At 40.0% G+C, this 25,822-nt stretch overlaps 1 protein-coding gene across 9 annotated transcripts in view; it reads left to right on the top strand.

Annotated features, from left to right (window-relative positions):
* Window positions 1-25,822, top strand: part of adgrl1a (adhesion G protein-coupled receptor L1a) — a 212,102-nt gene that overhangs the window by 74,646 nt on the left and 111,634 nt on the right. For all 9 annotated transcript variants that reach the window (XM_077526142.1, XM_077526134.1, XM_077526127.1 and 6 more), the window contains one exon: window positions 16,974-17,120. In XM_077526142.1, coding sequence (XP_077382268.1) covers window positions 17,051-17,120 — 70 coding nt within the window. In that variant the 5' untranslated portion in view covers window positions 16,974-17,050. The remainder of the gene's footprint in view (window positions 1-16,973; window positions 17,121-25,822) is intronic.

Raw genomic sequence — 25,822 nt, 5'->3', positions numbered from 1 at the left:
ATTCTTCCATGCTCAAGGTGCGAATCCTAAAAAAAAAAAAAAAAAATCGATTCTGCCGATTATTGAATCGATTCGAGAATCGCGCGATGTAGTATCGCGATATATCGCCGAATCGATTTTTTTTAACACCCCTAATATATATATATATATATATATATATATATATATATATACATATATATATATATATATATATATATACATATATATATATATATATATATATATATATATATATATATATATATATATATATATATATATATATATATATATATATATATATAATATGTTAAGTGAATTCTAGAAGCAAGGTCGTCGGTATGAATGTAACTATGAAAGTCACTTGTAATCTAACTTTGTTACCTTTTGAAGCAAGTATTTTTTAAGCTAACGGTGGCAACCCTAGCAAGCTTCATTCTGTGTAATCAACACAATCCTACGTATGGGATTCTTACCATTTGCATTTTAGTTCCGGGAGAAGTTCTACTAGTGACTTAAACTGCAAGGGAAGAAAAAAAAACCTTGAAACAAAGTAAAAAAAAAAAAGGTGTTAAAAGCATCTTATTTGGTTCTGGTCCATGGAGAATCGCTGAGATGAGACACGACCATTTGCATTCTGGGGCGGGGGAGAACAAATTCAACAGATTCTCCCTTCGGTGGCACCTCTTAATGAACTATCACGGAAATGGGTCATGTTCTGTATGTAGTTTTTGTCAAATCTTGCTTACCGTTTGGTGAAAATGTGTCCCGTGGGGAGGGATGGGGTGGGGTGTGCAACTCAAGTGATCAAAACAATACCTCTCAACCTTGTGCTTTAGCCCTGGGGGATGTAATAAGCATTGGATCTCGCAGAGTCTGCCGTTCACAGCCGCGGGACATGCGCGAGCTGCGATCCAACCCAGGCGGAGGGGGAGTTCAATTTCATACCATTACCATAATCACGCTATCGGTGGTGGCTCGCCATGTTGTAAGTTATCACTCACTCTTGTTGTTTACCCCTCATGGTTCAAGTGAATTATTCATTTGCCTCTATTGATTTGCGAGGCTGACGACATTGACGACACAGGAAGACTGATATTCACCCGAGTCTAGTTTGACCCCGGGCTTGGGAAACGCTGGCTTGGAACTAGGTTGGTATCCTCCTGCTATGCAACATGCACTCCTCACAGAATGTTCCCTGGTGAAATTTGAGGATGAGCCGAAAATATAATAAATATAATCAATGCGAAGTTGCCCTCATGTCTACATTCCCCAATGCTGTGTTTCCGTAATGTCCCTCACGCACTTGCAAAAATAAACCTACTGAGGTATCAGGCTTCGACATGAACCAAAACCTTAATTTCTCCTTCCCCATTCGCTTGTATTTGCATTAACTGAGTCTTCCTGCTTTATGTATGTTGATCACCTGTCACCTAACATCCTACCCCAGTCCCTATTTTGATCTACAGTAGCTATATAAGAGGCAGACCATTTTCATCATCAATCCATGCCAACCAGTTAGGTACATCCTCACAGCAAACAGATAGTTAGATTATTGTTCAACGCATAACAATTAAATATGTTGCAAACACCACCGAATACAACCGGTATGAGTCTGTCAACGATCCCGCCTAACTCAGATAAAGGGCAGTGTCATGGTTGGTGGATGCGGAGTGAAACTGGTGGAAGGACCCAATGGCGGAGACACATGACAGAGGGAGGAACGTGAGCATTTTATTTTCAACAATCAAGAAACGAGGACGGGATGTGAGAGGACTGTTGCCAAGACTGTGACGAGGTGTGGGCGGACTGGGCTGGACGTGGACAGACTGGGCTGGGATGAAAACAGACTGGGTTGGATGAGGACAGACTGGGCTGGGATGAGAACAGACTGGGCTGGACGAGGACAGACTGGGCTGGGATGAGAACATTCTGGGCTGGACGAGGACAGAGTGGGCTGGGATGAGGACAGTGGGCTGGGATGAGAACAGACTGGGCTGGATGAGGACAGACTGGGCTGGGATGAGAACATTCTGGGCTGGGATGAGGACAGACTGGGCTGGGATGAGGACAGACTGGGCTGGGATGAGAACATTCTGGGCTGGACGAGGACAGACTGGGCTGGACGAGGGCAGACTGGGCTGGACGAGGACAGACTGGGCTGGGATGAGAACAGACTGGGCTGGGATGAGAACATTCTGGGCTGGGATGAGAACATTCTGGGCTGGGATGAGAACATTCTGGGCTGGACGAGGACAGACTGGGCTGGACGAGCACAGACTGGGCTGGGATGAGGACAGACTCGGCTGGGATGAGAACATTCTGGGCTGGACGAGGACAGACTGGGCTGGGTGAGGACAGACTGGGCTGGACGAGGACAGACTGGGATGGGATGAGAACAGACTGTGCTGGACGAGGACAGACTGGGCTGGGATGAGAACATTCTGGGCTGGACGAGGACAGACTGGGCTGCGATGAGAACATTCTGGGCTGGACGAGGACAGACTGAGCTGGGATGAGAACAGACTTGGCTGGACGACGACAGACTGGACTGGACGAGGACAGACTGGGCTGGGATGAGAACAGACTGGGCTGGACGAGGACAGATTGGGCTGGGATGAGAACAGACTGGACTGGACGAGGACAGACTGGGCTGGGATGAGAACAGACTGGGCTGGACGAGGACAGATTGGGCTGGACGAGGACAGACTGGGCTGGGATGAGAACAGACTGGGCTGGACAAGGACAGATTGGACTGGGCAAGGACAGACTGGGCTGGACGAGAACAGACTTGGCTGGACGTGAGGCGAGACTTGGCATGACGTGAGGCGAGGCCTGGCATGACATGAAGCGAGACTCACTTGGCTTGGAAGACGTGGGAGAGAGACGCTTGGCTTGGAGGTGAGAGGGAGACACTTGACCACACGTAGAGAACCGTGACTAGACGGCGTGGGGAAACTTTACTGTGGCGACGTGCGTAAACTAAACTTGGGCGACGTGGGGAAACTAGACTTAGACGATAAGAACAGCAATGACGACACGACAGGACAAGACAGAACCAAATGGGACACAACAGACCGGAACATGATGCAAACTAACAGCGACACAGCAGGCAGAGGGCACTAATTGGCAACACACACTGGGAAGGGAAGACGCACACAGGTGGACAAGGTTAACGATAACGAAACTAGGGGAGACAAACCGGACAAAAGACAACATAAACAACCAAAAACTTAACAAAAACCCAACCCCACAGAACCGAAACATGACAGGGAGAACATAACTCTGGCTTTATTACGACTGATTCATGGCTGTATTCCATTGGGGATAACATCGGTTTTCAGCACTTGCTGAAGATGCTGGACATGCAATTTAAGATCACTTTGCGTAGCCACTTTTACAGAAAAAGTAATATTTTTATTATAATAATAATAATAATAATAATAATAATAATAATAATAATAATAATAATAATAATAATAATAATGTAATGAAATGACGTAATATCCAGTAATATTGACAGAGGTGGTCACTGTAGAAAGAACCACTCTTAAACTAAAATATATATTTGAAGTGGCTCGGCCGAGTACTGTTACGATTTAATGTTCTGATCAAATTGAAGTTTAATTAAGTTTTTAAAAAGTAGAAAAATGTAATCTTGTACTTGACTGCTTATATTTATTGATGAAAATTAAACCATAGTAATATACAACTAAGTGATACGGAAAATGATATGGAATATAACCATTGACAAGATAATGGAATTGAACAGTCACACCTCGATGAATAACCTTAACTTTTTGCGAGTTTGGAAATATATGCACATCATTCCAACCTCTATGATATCAACTCTGCAGCCGGCATGAGTGTGATAGCGCAGGTGGAACGCCGAGGTCACTTCCCGGCGGGGCGTCACGGGGCCGAGCATTGATGGTCGACGTTCGCTACCTCCTGTCCTAGCAGACGTAATGAGCGCTGACAAGGTCGGCGCTTGCCACGAGAGATCACAGGACCGCGCCGGAGAAGGCCGGGCCACGCTACGCCAGGCCGCATACAGAAAACAATCTGACCAACTGCCACCACTACTAGGAATATTTTTGCGGTATGCAGACCTGACAACCTGTATACGTGTTACCCAGAAGATCCAATTTGTCAACAAAAACTACGCAAAAGCAACTGTGTAAGGAGTAGTAGTGCACAGTTTGGAAAAAATAATAATAATCTGGACTGATTGTTTTGTCGGATTCATAAAACTTCAATACATTTCAACATCTGGTTTTCTTCTATTGTGCCTAGTGGAATTTGGACCAATCATTGTGCTGGATTTGCTTGAAAATTCACCACTTCATGAGCCATAATCACTCTGGATGGCTGGTTTGGACAATTCTTTCATATTCTTCGCAAAGGTTAATGGAATGTGTAGAAAGTTCACATTGTAAAGTGGATTTAATTCAAGCTTAAACCTTAATAAAGTTAGCGCAGTGTGACATAATTAGCACGCTTCTATTTGTCTCATCATTAAAAATCCAAGAGGCTACTGTTATTTAACAATTGCACAGTTTTAGATTAAATATGTATGTTCACATCATAACATACCTGTTTTTGTGGAAGAGTTATCATTGCCATTTCACCTTTTATTGTGTGGACGTTTTCCTTTGTGTGAAGTGAGTGTGTGTACTAGTGTAGTTCCGATACCGTTTTTTGGCCCCCGATTCCGAGACCCAGCTTTGCAGTATCGGCCGATACCGATACCATACCGATACCGAACGTTTTTTTCCTCAATATGAAAAAGCTGTCCTGCCATTGGTTCAGAGCCTTCAAGGGCCAATAGGATATCTTAGATCGGCATGCAGTGAGCATGTCACATATCAGTGAATGTCGCACACGAGCAAAAACAAGATGCTGCATCAAAAATCCTATATTAAATATCCTATATCCTATTTAAAAAAAATAATAAAAAAATCCTATATTAGCTTTGGAATTAATGGTATCGGCATGTTACTTGTGACTGAGTAGTAACCGATACCGATACCACTGTTTTAATGCAGTATCAGCACCTCAGCCGATACTAGTATCGGTATCGGAACAACACTAGTGTGTATTGTGGGACTGCAATGTACACAGCATGTATGTTATTGGCTCCTTGTTTTTGTTTTTTTTTATTATGGCATTTTCAGCGAAATATCTTATCTCAAAATGTTAGAATATTTCCTCAGACCAAGTAAAAAAAAAAAGCCATAATCAGCAATATTAAAACAATTAAAGGCTTGCAATATTTCAGTTGATTAGTAATGAATCCAGAATGTATGGCATTTTTGCTTATTTAATTGCATTACAGAAAATAATGGACTTTACCACAATATTCTAATTTTCTGAGACAGTCCTGTATACGTAAGTGTTCCTGTCTATCTGGGCTCTCTCCTCCTTCTCTTTCCCTTTTGCGTTTACCTCACCAGTCCTGTTTGATATCCGCGCACAGCTCTGCACATTCCCTCGTCTCATTTACATTCCCTTAAAGCACACGTCCATTAAAGTCGCTACATCACCCCCCCCCCCCCCCCCCCACACACACACAAACACACACACACCTATTTCGCCCCCTCGTTTCTTCATGTTGCTGTCGGGTATTCGACATGTCTTATATTCCTGATTGGTGCAGAAAGCCCCTCCTCCCAAAAAAAATCCAAATATAGTGCGTGTAGCGGTAGTACGTGATGAAAACAATTAATTTTGCTTAAAAAATACAAAGATTGATGCAGCCAGTGCCAATTGTTATTTACATTTATATGAAAAAATATATATAGTATATATATTGTATATGATTAAAAATGTCAACTATGCATGTAGCGGCTGTGCTGGGCCTGGTGAAAACAATTTGTGTCATGTCGATCCACTGTATGTTCAGGTAATCTTACTAAAGTACTTTTCATTTCTCTACGTTGCTTTTAAATGTCTTAAATTATTATTATTATTAAATGTTTTAAATTATTTTACTTTAGCTGTTGTATTTTTCCTTTTAAATGTGTTTTTGTACTGAAGCACATTGAGTTACCTTGTGTGTGAGTGTATAACAAGAACAGTAGCTCTCTATAGTATTGTACTTTATTAAAAAAATAAAATAAAATAATGGCATAATTAAATAAAATAGTAGACATTGTGCAGCTCCGTCTGACGCTCGGCCCTAGACACATTTGGGCAATTTAATGCAGCCATACAGACATACTGTACATGGAGAATTGGAGATGTCTAAGAAAGAATTAATGTCTGTGAGTGTTGTCTTATTATCTGTCTCCATGTTTTTTATTTGTTCAAATGTCCATTGTTTATAGGGTTAAAATGAAAAGAAAAGGTGATAAGATAATGTTTGCAATGCTATTGGCTAGCCCGTCTATGGCGCTTGCCAGTATGTGTTAGCATTAGGCTAGCAGACTTCAGCAAAGCTATATGGTTGTTTTAAATGCATAAGCGATACGTCTTGTTTCATGTGTAGTTTGACAAGGAACTTCACCTAGACAGTGGTAAAAAAAACAGCTTGCAGCTTTGACAAATCTTTGAGGAATTATCTGACAAACTGCTGCTTACTGTGGAGTGACTTGTGTTCATTGCCACCAAGCAAAATTTGGTCTCGAATAATGAAACGTTCCCAATCGTTATGCTGGCTTCAACGCATTACATGCCCTCAAAGCATGCATCCATTAAAGTCTGTCTGTTCTTTCACTCCTCGCTGCCTCTGTTTCCTCACGCTGCTGCCAGATAGCCGACTCGGAGGGAGTCTTATATTCCCATTCGACGCTACACCCGAGTCAGTAATCAAGCACACGGACCCTCATACGCGGGCCATTACAGGAGCTGTGATGTTCCGTCTGCACCGGGCCCAGCTCAATGGTGTCATTATATAAACAGCACACACCACAGATCCGGCCTTGACTAACTCATCGGAGTAAAATGGAGATGTGTTAGGATGGTCTGACCCCCCCCTAAAACATGCCAGATGAGCAGCATTATCCATGCTGCTATCCATCTAGGCTATCGCTTCTCACCGCCACCGAGTGTCGATGCAAATGTAATCGAATCGGTTTGTTTTGAAGGAATGATATCTAATGCTATTATGTTGCCTTTGCCAGCGATAGCGTCACCAAAAAGGATTAGGGAGATTAGAGATATGGCCCAACTGGAAGATAACAGAAAGGTGGAGGGTGGGGGTGGCCGTGCAGGAGGGCGCTGGTTTATACAAGATGCTATCATATTCTATTCTATGCGGAGGTATTGATTCAGGCTTTGTACTGCAGCTGTCCACTGTACAGATGGAGGATTTGAAGGGAGGTGGGGTTACACAATAGTGCTTAAAATGGATTCCCTATTTTTAATTTATGGCGACAACTTTGACTTTTCTAGTTTAACCCATCGTACGATAAACTCTGATCATTTAGCTATTTTGGTGTACCTAAACTGTAGTAGAAGGAAAACGCCAAGACCAACCAAAGCTAATTTGCTGGAGCAACAAATTGTACACCTTCATCAAAAATAAACACCTTTCTGCATATGCTTTCATTAAAACATTCCGCAACCGAAACTTCTCATTGGGGTCTGTAACTGTATTTCAACCTAAAATTCTAAAACCTAAAAAAAATATTGTTTTGTGTACATTTGGGTTCAGTAACTCAATGTTTTATGCAGTCAAAAATACTTATTGTCTCTGTGGCTGCATTTCCACCTAAAGTTCCAGGAAATGGGTAATTTGTATTTTTGGTTACAGGGACTAAAAGGTTCCTAGTAATATGTGAAATGTACAATTTTAGCAGGAATCTTACTTACTTACTTTCTTTGATAAGTGAGGCCCCAAGACATGTGTTTCTGAGTAGTTTTGATTTTATTAGTGGAAATGCAGATACAGTTCAAGGAACCTTCCCCAGAACCGTCCCCAGAAGAAAAAAAATAAATACCCAGTAGGGGTGTTAAAATAATCGATTTGGCAATATATCGTGATACTCAATCACGCAATTCTCGAATCGATTCAGTAGGCGGCTGAATTGATTTTTAAACTTCCATTTTTAATGGAAAAATATTCAACAAAACGTCTGACTTCGGGTTAGGATTCACACCTTGAGCATGGAAGAATGTTATATGAACGGAACATTAAGCCTTAATATTTTATTTTAATGCTGTTCAAACATGAAACAGATTACAACATTATAAGACTGAAGTTTCAGATGAATAAATAATACATTTTCATACAAATCTTACACTCTACAAGTTTACTGATTAGTATTTTCTAAATTTGAATGAAAAAAAAATCGCAACAATCGACTTATAAATTCGTATCGGGATTAATCGGTATCGAATCGAATCGTGACCTGTGAATCGTGATACGAATCGAATCGTCAGGTACTGGGCAATTCACACCCCTACCAAGAACCAAATAGTCCTGGAACTTTAGGCTACTACAGACCCAGTGGGGAGTTTCAGTTCTCATAACCAGAAGCTGCATTACTCCCTGAAATTTGGTTGCTGGAACTAAAACATTTCCTTAATCAAAAGTACATGGCCTTCCGCAAAGTGTTTGCATAAAATTGGGGAAGATAGTGCTACATTGATGTCAGAAGCAGGATATTTAGCCATGTTTGTTCTCCATTTTTGTGGCAAAAATTGCCATCATACAAACAAATGGCATTGATAGTGTAATTTTCTTGGTGGTGCTTATTAAAACACTAAATCAAATTCATTGTTAGATACCAGCATGTTTGTTTTTAATGCCAGATTTTTAAAGACTGTGTATAATGAATTCAGAAGTTTCATTCCATCAGTATGTCATACATGCTTGAAGCTAAAACTATGTGATACTGAATTGTGAAGATGTAGCAGTTAAACGTTTTTTGTTTTTTTTTACCTTTTTCTAAATCGCTGCCCATTGACGCACTTGGTAGTCTGGCATGAGTGAGTCCCCCGTTCCCAACTGTATGATTTTTACTACGACGGTATCCAATTTACGAGCTAAGTATGACTACTCCCCAGAAATGTCTCAGGAGACGGTTAGCTAGCGAGCTAAATGGGAGCTGGTGAATACCAGCAAGCTAACTAGCTTTCAGCGGACACATTTTCATGGCTCTCAGAATAGAAAATTGCTTGACAAAGTAGCATCCATTTTCAGCAGAGACAATGGCTTGGTTTTGGCATGAATGGTCATATTTATTTTCACTTTACATGGACTTAGCTGTTTTATATTATCTAGTTCATGTTGTGGTCCAAGAATTCCTGCGTCACTTGTTTTTCCAATAAATTCCGAATTCTTGTCTCATCACACCACACTGGCATCAAAAGTGAGATGACAGGAGAACTTTTATTTGCCTGCTAACTGCCGCCTGCTATCAAACAAACAATGGCCGATGATAATTGGATTTTGCTGGCAGAGTTTATGAAACCATTAAATCAAATTGGGCGTCAGACGTCAAATTGCTGACAACCGACACTCGACGAGACTGGACGGCCTCGAGGGGGGGGAGCTGGTGAATTGTGATGATGATTTACCACATCAGTCACGTGATTATATCCATTTAAGAAAGTGATTAGTTTTATGGGGGTGAAGGTTTAATTAATGATTTCTTCTGGTTTTATTGCACCCCTTCCTTGTATTGCTCCCTGTAGTCTTAACTTCAACAGCGGTGGGGGGAGTAGCAAGTATGACAAAGTTTCAGCACCGATGAGTCACGGGCAGAATTAGAGCCCCCCAGGCGATGTGTACCTTTTTTGTCATCCTCAGCAGTCCCATCAAACTGCGATAATCCTGCACGCCCCATCCTCGCCCAGTCTGAAATAAAAAAAGAAAATTGTGTCTCCTTCTTGATTTATTCCAATTTGCGTCCGAGTCGGTGGATTATTTTTGTGTGATTACAAATATTCCATGCGGCATCGCTCTGTGATTTGTAAGTGAGACGTGATTGTGCCATTTGCTTGCCGCCTGTTGCTAGGAGGCAAATCATTGCCTCCCTTCCCACTGCTATTTACTGTCATCCGAGGCACAAACACAGGAAATGGAAAATACATGTGATGGAAACATTCTCATTGCGCAGGGGCAGGGTGACCACTGGGCTAATCTGTCAAATATTTCATAAACAAATGCATTTGCACATTTGGTTCCACTTGCCACTTTGCATCCCTCTGGTCTGCATGCGCTCGTTCACGCCAGCATGGAGCTCGTCTTGAAATGTGTTGAGATGCCAGTGGGCTTTGTGTGCTCAATGTCTTTGGCACCCCTTCACTTGACCGTTTAGTTGTGAAACAAGTTGTGAAACAGAAACTGCAATCAGCAGTAGTGTGCAGTAGCAATGACTCACTCATGAATTACTTTTGTCTCACACTCCATGGCAGTCATTCTCCAAATGTGATACTGTATGATAGAATCACTGCCCAAGTATGGTTCCGTAGCTTCCAGCGATCACACAAACCTACTGACGTACTTTGTTTTTCATATTTTACTATATTTTATTCTCTTCACTTTTTCACATACTTCTCCTTCCACATTTCGTGGCCAATTCTCACCATTCCACCTTTAACTTTCTCAAAGTTTATGTCCTGCCATGTCATGTCATATTAATTCTCACATTACAAAAGTTCAGTTTTCACACTAGTCCGCATTTTTCACCCCCCCCACCCCCCAAAAAAAAAAAAAAACATTCATCATGAGAGCTCATTCAATTAATCTTGGCAACGATTTTCATTCTGGACATTCCCACATAAATATATTTAAAAAAAAAAAAAAAAACATTTTTCACAAATTCCATATTTTTCTCCAACAATTTTTTTTCACCAATAGCATTCCACATCATTATGTGTCAGTCAACAATTATGCATCATTCCATATCTTTTATTCTCGTTCCATCATCATTCAATATAATTTCCCACTAATATATTAGACTTGAAAAAAACAATTTCATTCCACATCATTCTAAATTACACAATATCATTCCATTTCATTTGGTGTCATTCCAAAGGATTCCATGTTTTTTTTCTTCATTACAACATTCCAGCATTCACACAATTTTTCCAAAAATTGCATTTTGTAAGCAACTTTATAGTACATCTGCATGTAATATTTAAGTACTGTTTTTTTTTTTTTTTTTTTTTTTTTTTTTTTTTTAAGTGTTGTGGTAATTTTCAAAGTCTTAATGTTCAAACACTGCATTATTTTACAGTGGCATACAATACAATGACATTTTCTTTTGAGTAATAAAACCTCTGTTTTTTGTTTTTTTTATAACAACTGCTTTATGGGGTTGGATTGACACCTGTGGCCCCTTGGAGTCATTGATCCTAGTGAGACATATTTAGGCTTCGTATAAAAGAACATTAGTGCCCCGACTTCAACTTTGTGGTGAATTAGAACAGATTGGGAGAACCTCTGCTCTCATAAATGGACAAATAGTACCACAGTTGCAGTTATCAGTGAGACTAATGGGGACAATAGGTGTCATTATAAGGACTACTAGTGGGGGAAGTATTTTTCTGTAACTAATACGTTGGAAGTATTACATATTCATACTGTGAATTAAAAAAATACTTTGAACAACAAGCAATGTTTATAATTTTGTCAATCAAAGGAGGAGTGGGGGGGTGGATCAGTGGTAGAGTGGTCTGTCTCCCAACCCAGAGGTTGTGGGTTTGATCCCATGTCATTTTGATCATGTCAAAGTGTCCTTGAGCAAGATACTGAACACCTGCGTCATCAGTCGGTGAATGAGTGGGCCTTTGTAAGGTGAAAAAGCGCTATATAAATGAAGTGCCATTTAAGTTGGTGGGTTTTTATTTTGAAAAAGATTAGAAGGCAAAAAAAAGTCTAATTATACAGGACAAAAAGTCAAATCTTCGACAAACATTTCATTTTGGTTTTGAAAAATATTTCTGCGGACAACGTTGTAATATGTCAGAGAAATAATGTTAGAATAGTAAAAATTTCAGAGGAAAAAAAAATCAGTCACATGGCCAAAATTGTATATTATTATTATTATTATTATTATTATTATTATTATTATTACAGTAGTGCTTATCCTTACACTTATCCTTACTCGTGTCGCGGGTAAGTTGGTGCCTTTTTCAAATGACCTTGGGCAAAGTTGTTGTATGCTGGGCTGGTCGGCATGGCAGGACACATCAAGGCAAGCAACCATTCCTGCTCACAATTAATCATAAGGTCAATTTACAGGAAATGTCCACTTAATCTACCGGGCTTGTTTTTGGAATGTTTAAGGAAGCCGCAGTATGGCTGTTCTCCTCGGAATTTTATTATGCTATTCCAAGTACTCCTTGAAAGAGACAAACTATATTTTGCCCAATTTTACTTCTGCCCATGCAGTGTATCCGTTTGAGGACCCGAAACTGAACTTTACCAGCTTTTCCTCATTGTTCAGCAAAAGCCGGCCAAGCAAGCTCTTTGTTCCCTCTCCTTTTCCATTCGGATTGGGTAATGTTCCGAAAAGCTTCTTCTTTTTTGTGTGATGGAAAAATGGCCCTTGTCAGCCGCCCTGCATTAAGAGACACCCTGTTCTGGATGGAAAGCAAACTGATCTTAATGATCATGGTGATTATCGAAATGATCCAGTGGAAGAGGATAATGAGGCTATTTGCTTTGGATCAAGGCCGCCTGCAAATGAATAGCGGCAGGCGCGGAAGGCAACGACGGGAAGAAGATAACGCCGGCCGACGCCATTGACGCGGACGCCTTCTGTCCCCGCCGCCTGCAAACGTTCCCACCGGCGGCGTGAAATCGCTCCTCGTCTCCCATCTCGAGGCCTGCCGTCTCGTGGGGATGCCATGTTTTCTGCTCTATTAAAATAACGGCGCATGCGAGCCGGTGCGAAAGGTCGGAGCGTGGCCTCGGGCTCGTCACATCTCACGCCGTCAGACGTTACCACACATGCACCCAGTGGTGGGCTGACTCATTGAATGTCGACCGTCTGGAAGAATTCCTTTTGTTCTTACCTTTCACACGGTCTATTTATTGTTGGAGCTCATTTGTCTCTTTCCAATTTTTATTATTTTTTTAAACTCAGGTTGCCTCCTCTTGTTAAATTAATCTTATATTAATCCATCATTCATTAAAGTTACTGCATTATGAACATGCTTGCGGCATAAGAATTATCACGCTTACTGTTTTTCTTCTGATTATTTTATATGTATGGCCTATGAAGTGTTTTCCAAATATGAACTGTAATTATGACTTAATTAATGAACTAGCATAAAGTTAGTGATAGACTGTTAGGTGTTCTGATTTAGTGCACAAATTCAGGTCACTGTGTTGCCAGGGCAATACAACTCCATCATAAATCGAGCAACACCTGTACAAAGTTCATAATTAAAAAAAGTAAAAAAAAAAATCTGAGGAAAACATTTGATAAAAGTAATATTTTCAAGAAGTTTTAATTTTTAGACAAAAAGATTAACTTCTTTCGAAAACAATACTTTCAGTTGTGTTGTTCAAGAATAAAGTTTTATTTTTTTCCAGAATATTTTTGAGTACAGTTTTATTTATTCCAAAAGATTTTATTTCTAGAATAAACATATTTGTGAGAACAACCAATTTTTTTTTTTAATTTTTTTTACAAATTATTTCTTATTTCTTATTTCTTTAATAAAGTAGTGCATTTGAAGTTACGAAAACAAAATTGACTTTAAAACAGTATATGTTTAGATAAAAATGCTGAAGAACTTTTTTTTTCTTTTTTAGTCATATTTGTGTAACATATGCAACATATTTTTCTCTGGAAATGATATATCTTAAGACTACAGTATGACTGCATTTATAAGAACTACATTGTATTGTGAGAAGCCAAATGAGAACAAAGTGCTTTTTCAACAAATAAAGTTGGATTTTATTTTCTGGAAAAAACGTTTTTATTTTTTTTAAATTAAAACAAATTCTAGAAAACATTTTGAAAAACACAGTTTTTTTTTAAAGTTCTATTTTTTTGTCGCAGTTTTTTAGGATTTTTTTTTTTTTCAAGAATTATTTTTTTTCTAGAAGAAAATATTTTCCATGAGCAGTTAGACATTTTTGAGGGTAAAAAAAAAAAATCTCCCATGGTTTATTTTTTGCTACAAAAAAAGACTTCCTTAGCTCATTTCTTGTGTTTGCTATTAACTCAGCTTGCTTCTGTGGCCTCCTTTCCCTCGCTTCCTCATCTTGTCGTGCCGTTCTTTCCTTTAATCCATCATTCCTTTCTACTGCATTAAAAGCGCACCTTGCTCGCTTTCCTTTTTTTGGGTCACAAAATAGAAACCATTTTTCCACCTCGCACTTTTCCCTCCCCGCGCCCTTCACTGTCATTATGACCTCCCTCCCTGCTCTCCTCATCTGCTGCGGCCACAGGAGAGCTATTGTCCAAAGGTACCGACTGAAGCAGTTACCGGGGAGAGGGGGGGGGGGAAGACTGATTTTTCTTATTAAAAGCTCAAAAATTTAAGAGAGGGAAAGAAACAAGGGGCCTTCGCTCAGCGGGAGGCGGTCGGTTTCTGAGCGTTAAATTGCGGAGAGGAGGGGAGCTGCCGTCCTCTGGCACATCTATTACCAGTTATTACTGTCTCTTTACTCCTGTTTTTCTCTCGTCTTCACTCCCTCCGGGCTTGTCCTTTTCTCTCAGCTGCTGGTCATCCTCAGCGCTGACACAAACACCTGATTTAAAGCCAGAAAACGAGGCATCTACGTACGTGTGGGAAAGATACGCCTTCCTCCTCACGTTTTTTTCGCTTGCCCTCACTGCGTCAGCGCTCGTACCGGGCACACTAATCCGCACGGCGACACCCAGCAGGTCGCAGCTTTGGGCCGGGCAGTGCCACCGGGGAGGTGGGTAAATATCAGAGAAGGTCAGCGCGAGGAGGGGTGCGTGGAGGAAGGAGAGGAGGGAAAGCCAAATGAGGCGTGATGATGAAGGGATGGCGTCGAGATGAGCACCTGCCAAATTGTTTTCGAAACCAAATGAAAGCATTACATACCTCATAATTCTGGTGGCTATTTCAGTTTTAGACCAAATGTGGTTACTTACTGTAGTTGGTTGTTGGCCTGGCAGGTAGTTAGTTGGTTGTTTAGTTTGATTTTCGTTGCTCCATTTGTTGTTCAGTCACTTTGCTGTTTTGTTTGTCTTTGGCTGGTCAACCAGTTGGCTAAGCAGTTAGTTGTTGGTTGGTCAATCTGTCTGTTGGTTGAGTAGTTAGTAGTTATTGAATGGTCACACAGTTTTTTATTTAATATTTTTTTGGGCGGGGGTCACTCAGTTAGTTGGCAAATTGGTTGTTTGTTTAGTTGCTTTGTTGGTTAGCTGGCCAGTTGGCTCATCAATTGGTTTGTTGTTGGTTGGTCTGTCAGTTGGTTGGTTCAGTGCTTGGTGAGTTAGTTGGTTCGTTATTTTGATAAAGAGTTGGCTTGTTGGTTCTTTAGTTGGTGGGCTGGTTAGTCAGTTATTTGTTTGCTTGATTAGTTAGCTGGTAAACACTTTGTATGTTACCTGCATTGTAACAAATTGACTGTAGAATTTACAAGAAGTAATTCTTAATAATAATAATAATAATTCTGAATAATTCTTGTAAAATATAATCTAATTACTGTGAAAATCTATTACAGCATAATACTATAATTCTTTTTACAAGTATTTACTGTATATACATTACAGTTACTTACTGTATTTAATTGACTTTTTTTTTTTTAAACAGCAATTCACTGTAATCTAGTTTACAATTGTTTCTTGTATTCTAATTTACTGGCAATAAAGTCGCCAGTAAATTCCTGTAAAATTTACAACATTTGACCATTACTTATACAGCAAATTACTGTACTTGTTTTATCCATAATGCATTTCTGTATATGGTTAAATACTGTTAAAAAAGAAACAAGATAAAGCTGTGTTTTTTTTTTGTTTTTTTTACTGTAAATTTTACAGAAATGTGTTCGTGTGTGGCCAGTTAGTTACTTGGCCAATTTGTTGGATGGTTGCTCCCTTAGTTAGTTGGCTAATCAGGTGGATTTCCATCTAGTTGTTTAGAATCATTCCTGGTTAGTTGGCCACTTTGGTTGGCTGTTTAGTGGGTTCAAAGGTTGAGCAGTTATTGACCAATTTGAGTGGTTTGGTTAATGGGTTAGTATTTTGTTTCTGTACAAATTTGAAAGAACTGTTGATATTTTGGTGCAAATCAGCATTAATTGCATGTGTCAATTTTATTGTTGTTGCTTCGTTTTTGCAAATTAACAATCGAACGTTGGACACATACACATGACCCATATTCTTTTCCTAAGATGAAGCATCAAGATTCTTTTTCCTCCAGCAAAACCCCTGATTGATTATTTATTGATCGAATGGTGACTTTTCTTCTGCATCGTACACATGTCTGCGCAATTGGTATGGATGTTGGTGGCAATCATCAAATAAAAGGGATAGAGGATGGCAGGGATGAAGGCAATCCTCTGAAAGCTGTCGCCCTGCCACTGCAGTCCACCACAATCCAAAAAGAACAAGTGACACGCACACACACACGCAGACGTTGGCGGCAAGCTCAGCAGGAGTGAGCCTCAGCAGTCACGTATCGGCTGTTTACGCTCTTTAAGCCCCCAGAGGGCCGTAGCAGGCTTTACTGTCAAAAAATCAAGAGCTAAAGTTCCAGATTGTGATTTATTTCATTAGGCAAATGAGATGTGCGAGTCCTGAGGCACCGCCGACTGACTACCGCACGTACGCACACACGCAGACACACACAATGAGTATTTTTCATACCGGGCACGTGTTGAATATGGCTGCATTAATGGCCCCGCGACATATGTCTCATGTCCGATTCAATCAAGCGTCCAATCGCAGCAGAGTGACGAGCCGCTTGTGGTGACAGCTGCCGCCGTGGCGTGCTCCACGACGCTGCCTCCATCTCCATCAATCCACCTGACTGCTGACACCACGCCGAGCTGTAAACCAACAATGGTGACATATTTTCTCTTTTTTCTTCCCGTGTCTGCCTTTTAGGTTGGCACCCAGAGAGGGTGTAAGCTGAGCCCACCCATCCCCTTCTGCCGCTTCACCTTCACCGACCGCCATCCATCATGGCTCTCGCAGTCTGGATTGTGTTGACGTGCGCGGTGGCTCTCAGTAACGTTGCGCCGTCCTCTCAAGGTACGTCAGGAGGATTATTACTGTGTAATGCTTAAGCAGGTTTTTTTTTAAACAGTGACATACCCAACACATGATAACGGATATGCGAACTCTATACTGATATGTACTTCAAATGATTTAATCAAGCCTCCTCCACCAAAACAGATATCTGTTATAGTACCAAGACTGTGTGAGAGGCATCCTCACTGCTAGAAAATACAACAAAGGAGAAAAAAAATAGTAGAAGAAGAATTATGGGAAGTTAGGCTAACTGTTAGCTTTTCTGGTAACTACTTTGTGGTCACTAACTCTTGCTATTGTCATTTTTATTGTGGTGATAGCCTTGTGAGACACGTTATACAAGCAAACACTCAAACCACCACTAACAGGTCCAGAACATCATCATGCAAATAACATAACTGCCAAAGTCATCTTTTGTTTTTTATAAGTCGGAACTGATTTAAAAAAAAAATAAATAAATAAAAAAAAAATAGAAAAAAAAACCTTTGCTGAAATGTTTTTAAGTATAAATTATTGCATTATATATATATATATATATATATATATATATATATATATATATATATATATATATATATATATATATATATATATATATATATACACACACACATATATTAGTGATGCACGATATGAAAAATTTCAACTGATACGGATAACCGATACGTTTTGTTTTTTATATTTAATATAGCCTTCATATAATTTGCAATTTGTTCATCCAGGAAAGGAAAAACTGATGTTTTAGTAGCTCTGATTATGACAGCAAACAAATGTGTCTCTTTCAAATGTGTATTTTCTATATGAAATGGCTAACAGATAATTACACCAATTAAAAAAGTTAGTTTTTAAATTAATACAGAACTACACTTGGTTTATCTGGAAAAACTAAACATTCATGTATGTATGCATGATGCAATAGGAATGCATTTAGTCAACCCAAAGTGCAATAGTGCATAGGGATGAGGTAGGTGAACGTCTGGTAAAATTATATGCATTGACATTTGTCAACCTTAGTTTAAAAAAATTGAAATCAAGTAAATAAGCAAAATTGGTATTGTAGCAACCCTTGTGGGTGTGTGGGTGGTTTTGTTGTTTCCCGTGGTCCCGTGAGGGAAACACAGACTGGAAAATAATAAATAAATAAATAAATAAATAAATGAATAAGCAAGCAAGCTGCTTACATTCGCGTGTTTTGTTGTGGCTTGGTTACAGCCGACAGTAACTGGCATTAAATAGTTCACTGCTTGGCTTGGCTTTAAAAGTTAAACATAAAATAACATATGATACGCATCCTTAAAACCCCACAACGAACTGCGGTGAGACTTACTGTAGTGTTAGTGTAGTGTTAGTCCATTGTTGTCAATCAAGCTGTGGCCACTTCGGAGGATGCAACGTGGCTCCAAATGTGCTATTAACTTGTAAAAAACAAAAACGGGTCAGCTACAAAAAAAAAAAAAAAAAAAATACGGCTGCTTGTCTAGCTCTATGAAAGCCATAACTTTAGCGTTAATGACTTTAGATTTGTTGTTGCTGCCTTGCTGGCTTCTTAACTTAGCGCCGTTAGCCTAGCAACATTAGCTGCTACAGCTGTGCCTCATTCAAGTTCGTTAAAAACGCTTCTGCTCCGCTTTCTCTCCTCTGTGCTTGCCAAAAGTCGTCTGGATGGTAATTGTCATTCCGCCTTTAGATTTGTTGCTGCTGGCTTGTTAGCTTACCGCCGTTAGCCTAGCAACATTAGCTGCTGCCCCTGTGCCTCCTTCAAGTTAGTTCAAAACGGCTCTGATGGATTTTCAGGTGAGCAAAAGCCTTCTTTCCCCCTCTTCGAATCCTTGCTGAAAATGTTTTGATCTTCTGCCATTGAGAAAAAACACCACACTGGTGAGGAGGACATGTTGATTGCTACGTGCTAGTCTAGACAGTCGTGTGGGGCGGACCAAGCTTCGGTTAAGCCGTTTTTTTATTTTTTTATTTTTTTTTATTTTGAGATGCCGGTCTACAAGACTGAGAGGCGTGATAGATAATGTAATCAGCGCAACATGGTCTATACGAGACGTAGGCAGCGCAACTTGGTGTATTGTAGGGTCCTCACGTTGCAAACAGTGTACAGACTTTAATATATATATCGGACCTTTGTATCGGCTAAAATGTACATATCGGGCCGATCAATAATGACGTCATATTTTCCCATTTTGGCCGATATTGTATCGGTCCGATAAATATTGTGCATCCCTAATATATATATATATATATATATATATATATATATATATATATATATATATATACATACATTGATACCTCAGCTCACGAACTTTTCGCCTCACGAACATTAAATTTGTGAGAATTTAGTCTCTGCTGACGAACTACTTTTCGGCGGACGAACCAAACCACGCGGTCGAACAGCACCACGGTGGCGGCCACAAGAAGCTGACGCACGCTCACGGCGTCCCAGTTCGTCACCCCCTTTCTTTTAGTGCGGACGCGGTTTGTGTTTGATAGACATTTTGAGTGTACTTTTGCTATTATGGGACCGAAAAAGACCCCACCACAGGCTAGTGTTAAGCCTAATGCTTACCAGCGAGGGACGGCGATTCGGCGGCGCGTTTGCATTGTAGTCAATGGAGTTCGCGCCACTAAAAAAAGCGAAAGTGCCATCACGTACCTCAAAAAAGGAGAAAATCGTGCCACGGCTGTTTAGTCCCAGGAAAGAGGTGAAATTAGTTGACGGTGCTCACTTGTTGACTCGCTAAAGTGCTCCACTTCCTTGTTCACCAAGGGACACACCTCCTCCGCTCCGGTGAGCACGAAAGTGCGAATGAGCGACAACCCTTCCATAAACACTCTACGCGGTGAAACGCTCGCGAATGAAGTAAGTCTACCATTGCTACCATCCTTAAGAACTACCATCACAAAGTAAAATAAAACGACTTTATTATACAGTACAATTTATGTATTTAATTACAATACAATAGCACATTTATTATACATAAAATAAGGTATATTTTTGTGTAGTTTTAAGGCATATTTAGTAGAAAATTATGTTTTATAGGGACCTGGGAACGGATTATTCTCATTTTAATGGTTTCTTATGGGAAATAAATGTTCGGAAGAAGAACTTTTCGGCTTACACACACTTTCTGGGAACCAATTATGTTCGTGAGCCGAGGTATCACTGTATATGAAAACTAAAACACCTAAATAGCTCCCTATTGCTTTCTACAGTAAATTAATTTTTCCAGAATATCAAAATATGTGAAATGTTAAATTTTCACTGACCAATATCTTAGTTTTAATTTCAAATAAAATCAGATGGTGCAGACTTCTCTGGATCAGCAGCATTTCTTATTAAGTTAAATTAAAATTTGAATAAATAGTTCACTGAAATGACCACAGATTTAAATTGATCCATTATTGGCCATCCGATTTTTTTATTTTTTTTTTTAAAGGCCAATGCCGGTACTTGTCACAATGCCAAATATCTGTGCCGATAGTCGGCCCGGTTGATCATTAGTCTATCCCTAATCACATCTCATTTTGTGTGTTCAGCACAAAGAAAATAAATAAAAATAAATAAAATTAAAATAAAAAAAGACCTCGCGAGGTGTGTAACTTTCAAACCCAACAAATCTGTGGCACTCCTTTGCCAAAGTACCATGGTAGATGAAAGAGGACAAATAAATTTTTATACTTGTGTGTTTACATATTTCTGGTTTGTTTGAAGCTCAGAAGTGTGAGGCCGACATGCTTGTACAATAGCAAAAAAAAAAAAAAAATGGTGAGTCCAGATTGACACTCTTGGCGAGAGAGTTGTCTAGCCAAGACTGTGGAGGCTGTGTTACATTTTGGCTGTGTTCCGCAATGTTTATGTGAGGCTTCCAAAAATGTGTCACTTGAATATACTGAATGAGAAGCATGGCTTTTTTTCCCCTTATGAATGGATTTTTTTTTTCCCCGTCTTTGATGGAACGGGCATATTCCAAAGATGACAATGCCAGGATTCATCAGGCTCAAATTATGAAAGCGAGCGATATTTTTTTTTCCAGTGTAGACCTTAACCACATTAGGATGCTTTTGGGATTGGCCCAAAACGTCCCGACATCAATCAGATATTGGCCAAAAATGAATGCAAATCTTGATTAAAATGAATATAGTGACACGCCAAGGCAAATGAATGCTGTAATCAAGGGGAACGGTGGATAAAATACTGTTTTTTTTTTTCTTCCTCCACTCCTGCCAGACAGTATACTGTACATTCAATATTGCACACCTTCGTTGTTTATTTATGAACTACTTGCCGCATAATACATTGCTTCCTTGACCCCCCCGTATCGTTGCATATGTGCTGCCGATGTGTTCAGATGAGCGTTATTGCAAATGAGCATGTAATATTTACATGCAGCTTGTAAGCGGATCGACTTGCTGACCAGGCTAGAAAGGCGCTGCACTTGATTACGCAAACGTGTGACGGTGAGCTCAGGTGCAGGCTAGAGGAAGCGTATGTGTGAATGTCAGGACCGTTTGCTGACGAGCCGGAGTGTGGCCACGCTATACGAGGGCAATCCGTGCATGTAATGCTACCATATGTGCGGCTCCCTGCGAGCTGTGTGCAATCATGTCATTTCATTTTTATGCATTTTCTTTAGATTTATTATTCTTATTGGAATACAGTTTTACATGTATTTTAATAAGAAAAGTAGCAGCATATAAAACATACGGTAATGACATAATGAATGTACATAATTAAACATTTTGCCACAATTATGCTTCAATTTGATGGCTATTGTGCAGATATTGGGGCAGTATAATACAAACATGGATACTCCTCCGTAAACTGCAATCATATTATATATTCTTCACAGAAGTTACAGAATATATGCCTTGTTTTATCCCTATTCAAATTAAGAAATAAAAAAAATTCTTAACTGATTCAATATATTTCAACGTCAAAATATTCAGTTCCTTCAAGACATCCATGTTACGCGACGAGCAGAATTTGGACCCAAAAGCAGACAGGACACGGAAGTGGAAAAGTAAAAGTCTTTATTTCCAAAAATACAATAGCAACGGAGTGCAGGACATGGAAGAAAACTAGCATGGGAGAATAGGAATAGGAAACCTCAACATGCTGAGAGAAACCTCAGCTAAGGTACCTCAACATACTGACGAAAGTGTCAGTTACTAACCCTCGCTAGGGAAATGCACAATCCATATGACTGGACAAAACTCAGAGTCACATCGCAACTGCATAGCAATTGACACCATTGTCATCATAAGAAACATAACTGACATAAAATGTAAAACTAAGGATGGCTAATACAGCAGACATCCTCATTATCATCACATTATCATGGTAAGGGACTGCATAAGCATAATACATCCTTAACACAATGACCCGCTGACCTCCATAAGTATAAATAGCTCATCAATACGGACACAGTAACTGCATAAGCATAATAGATTCATAACACAATGACAACATTTCAGAGTATTATTTTTGACATTACCAAAATTCCTTCTTTCCCCATTAGTCCACATTTTGTTAAGAAATAAAAGATTCAACATCATGGAGAAATTTGACAAATTCACGTTAATTGACCAGCATTTTAATGTAAAAATATTGAGCTTGTTCTGGACCTCCTAGAAACTATTTTTCACTTTCTCAGTATTTCCTATTTCCCCCATAATTCCACATTTTCCACAAGAAAAAAAAAAGCTTTCAAATCAACCGAGCGTTAATCGTCAATTCCCGTCGATAACGATGCCCACCTTTCGCCGAGTGCTTCCGCATTTTCGCCGAATGCTTTATGATGCGACGGACGTAAATTTGCTTCAGTCGGTGCTCAGTCCATGTATTGTTTACTCACCGAGAGGTGGGCGTCGTTTTCGACGGGAAGTGACAATTAACATAAGTACCCAGCTCTGCAAATTAATGATATTTTCATGTGTGTATGCGATGTTTCTTTACGCCTGGCAGCAGGTGACCTGGTTAGGCTGCGTGATGCTGGAGGGTGTGGAGGAGGAGTAGTAGGGACTGCTCGGTGTCCTGCTAGTGGCCTGACACACAGACAGCAGCTCACCATCTGCTGCGACGCTCCCAGTCAGCGCTGTGCCAACCAGCCTCTGGGTGACGGACATTTAGCAAGCGAGAGGGGGCGTTGGGGGAGGGGCACGGTCGCCATGGTGAGGTGCCAGTTGATGAAGCAGTAGTGGAGTTAAACCGAGAGAGAGGGAAGGGAGTGGGGCCGGGATGTAAATATTTGTTGTTTGTGCTTGTGTCAGCACTGCTATTAGCATCCCCCGCCGTGTTAGTTGACCACCAAGTCGAGTAGGAGCTGCTTTGTTGTCGCTCTGCTCCTTTTGCAGTGCTACATTCGTCCCCCCTTTGACATGTTTACCCTCTGGCGTTGTTTTGTTCTCCTATGTTTGTACAGCGGAACCGCCGAGGTTGGGCACGATCCATTTTAGAATGCTTGGAAATCCAGTTCTCCCATAAGAAAGAATGTGCATTGAATTCATTCATTCCAGATGTCCAACCATAAAATATTGGAACTATACAGAAAATGTTCAAAGGGGGCATAATATGGAAAAAGGACTTTTTAAAGTCTTACATACAATTAACTGTGTGTGTGGATGTGGAGTGACTATCCACTCATCAAGTTTGAAATTAACCAATGTTGTGAATCTTTTGTTCTCTGCCTATTTCTGAAAATGTGCCTGCTAGCGAGCCGTTATGCACCTTTGCCGTTTTGTTACATAATGTTGGAAATATTTACAAAAGCACTGCACCCACACCAAGTTTTTCAGCCCCACGTGACTTGGCAGCTAGGCGAAGACACAGAACCACTTTCAAGTGATGGCTGATTACACTTGCATTGAGTTTAGTATTTTAGGTAACTAAAACTAATGAAAAAACTAAAACTAAAATTCAAAAAACAATTTCATTAACAAAATAAAGCGAAAATGCTTTTTAAAAAAATGAAAACTAACTGAAATTACATTTTTTGTTTAAAAAACTAACTAAACTAACTATAATTAGAGCAAAAATGTCCTTCGTTTTCGTCCTTGGTAATTAATTTAATGCATAAGCCTTTGGGGATGATTTAATTTGAAATGTGATCTTAAGTACATTTATTTTGATATTAAACATTTGAAAGTGTGTCACGCAGAAGTGACATCATCTCGCAGTAGCCAATAAAAAAGCACCTTCAGATGACGTCACTCCTGTGGTGGTTTTTGAATATTGCACACAAGTAATGCACATTTAAAAAAAAAAAAACACACAAAAAAAAACACCAAAAAAAACCCTAATATTAAAACTAACTAAACCTAAACTAAAAATAAGCATTTATTAAATAACTAAAACTAACAAAACCACTCTGAAACTAAATTAAACTGAAATAAAAATTAACTAGGTGGCACGGTGAAGAGTGGTTAGCCCGTCCGCTTCCCAGTTCTGAGGACTCCGGTTCGAGTCCAGGCTCCGGCCTTCCTGTGTGGAGTTTGCATGTTCTCCCCGTGCCCGCGTGGGTCTTCTCCGGGTACTCCGGTCTCCTCCCACATTCCAAAGACATGCATGGCAGGTTAATTGGGTGCTCCGAATTGTCCCTAGGTGTGCTTGTGAGTACGGATGGTTGTTCGTCTCTGTGTGCCCTGTGATTGGCTAGCAACCAGTCCAAGGTGTACCCTGCCTACTGCCCAGAGCCAGCTGAGATAGGCGCCAGCACCCCTCGCGACCTTTGTGAGTTATAAGCGGTCAAGAAAATGGATGGATGGATGGATAAAATTAACTAAATCAAAACGAAATAAAAACTAACTAAAATGAAAAATTCCAAAATAAAAATAACATAATAATAAAAATGGTTTGGTTGGTTGCACGAAGAGTGAGTAACAAATCTTCTGTTATGACCCCAGAGTGACTATGATCTCAGGGTCTAATAAAAGCACTATCTATCTACTAGATAACAAGTGATGCCGCATATGCTGCTGCAGCTATATGGGGAAGGCACCGGCTAAACTGAGGTCTAGCGAGGTCTTCCGTCTTGCCTGCGTGTAGCGCATTTGAGAGGGTACAAGGCAGCCGGCTATGCGAGCTGACCCCTCAGACAGCATTAATAATGCATTCGTTATCAATTGAACGTGTATCCAGCCCTGAAGCGCTAGCGCAAATCTTTTCTCCCGCTAATGGACTCGGGCACACGTGTATGTAAAAAGATCCACGCTCGCCCCCGCAGCAACGGGCTGCTCATTTAGGCCGCAGAATTTTAATTAATTTATTTAATTCCCTTTTATTGCCATGACCCGAGGACCAAGAGGAGAGAGGAATAAGAACAATGGAGATGGAATTTAGCCGAATAGGCCATTTTGCGATGTGACGAGAACCTTTTTAAATGGCTAATCGGAACTGATTTAGGAAGCTGCAGGTTCATCACACTTGGCTTCACTGTGTAATATGCACGCTGGCCCCTTTTGTCTTTTTAAACCTAATATTATAGCCTATTATTTACCATTTAATAATACAGGGGTACCTCAAGATTGACCATAATCAGCTTCTGGTTGACTTGGTCCACATCTTTTTTTTTTGGTTTTTAGATCATTTTCAAATGTAGATTTGAAATAATTCATTCCAGGCGTGGCATGGTGATGAATGGTTATCACAGCTGCCTTACAGTTTAATGAAAACATAATAATGACCCGTAATATAA

Source organism: Festucalex cinctus, chromosome 1, assembly GCF_051991245.1.
Source record: "Festucalex cinctus isolate MCC-2025b chromosome 1, RoL_Fcin_1.0, whole genome shotgun sequence".
Taxonomy (NCBI): domain Eukaryota; kingdom Metazoa; phylum Chordata; class Actinopteri; order Syngnathiformes; family Syngnathidae; genus Festucalex; species Festucalex cinctus.
Note: the sequence above shows the minus strand (reverse complement) of the source record. Positions and strands in the feature narration are given on the sequence as shown.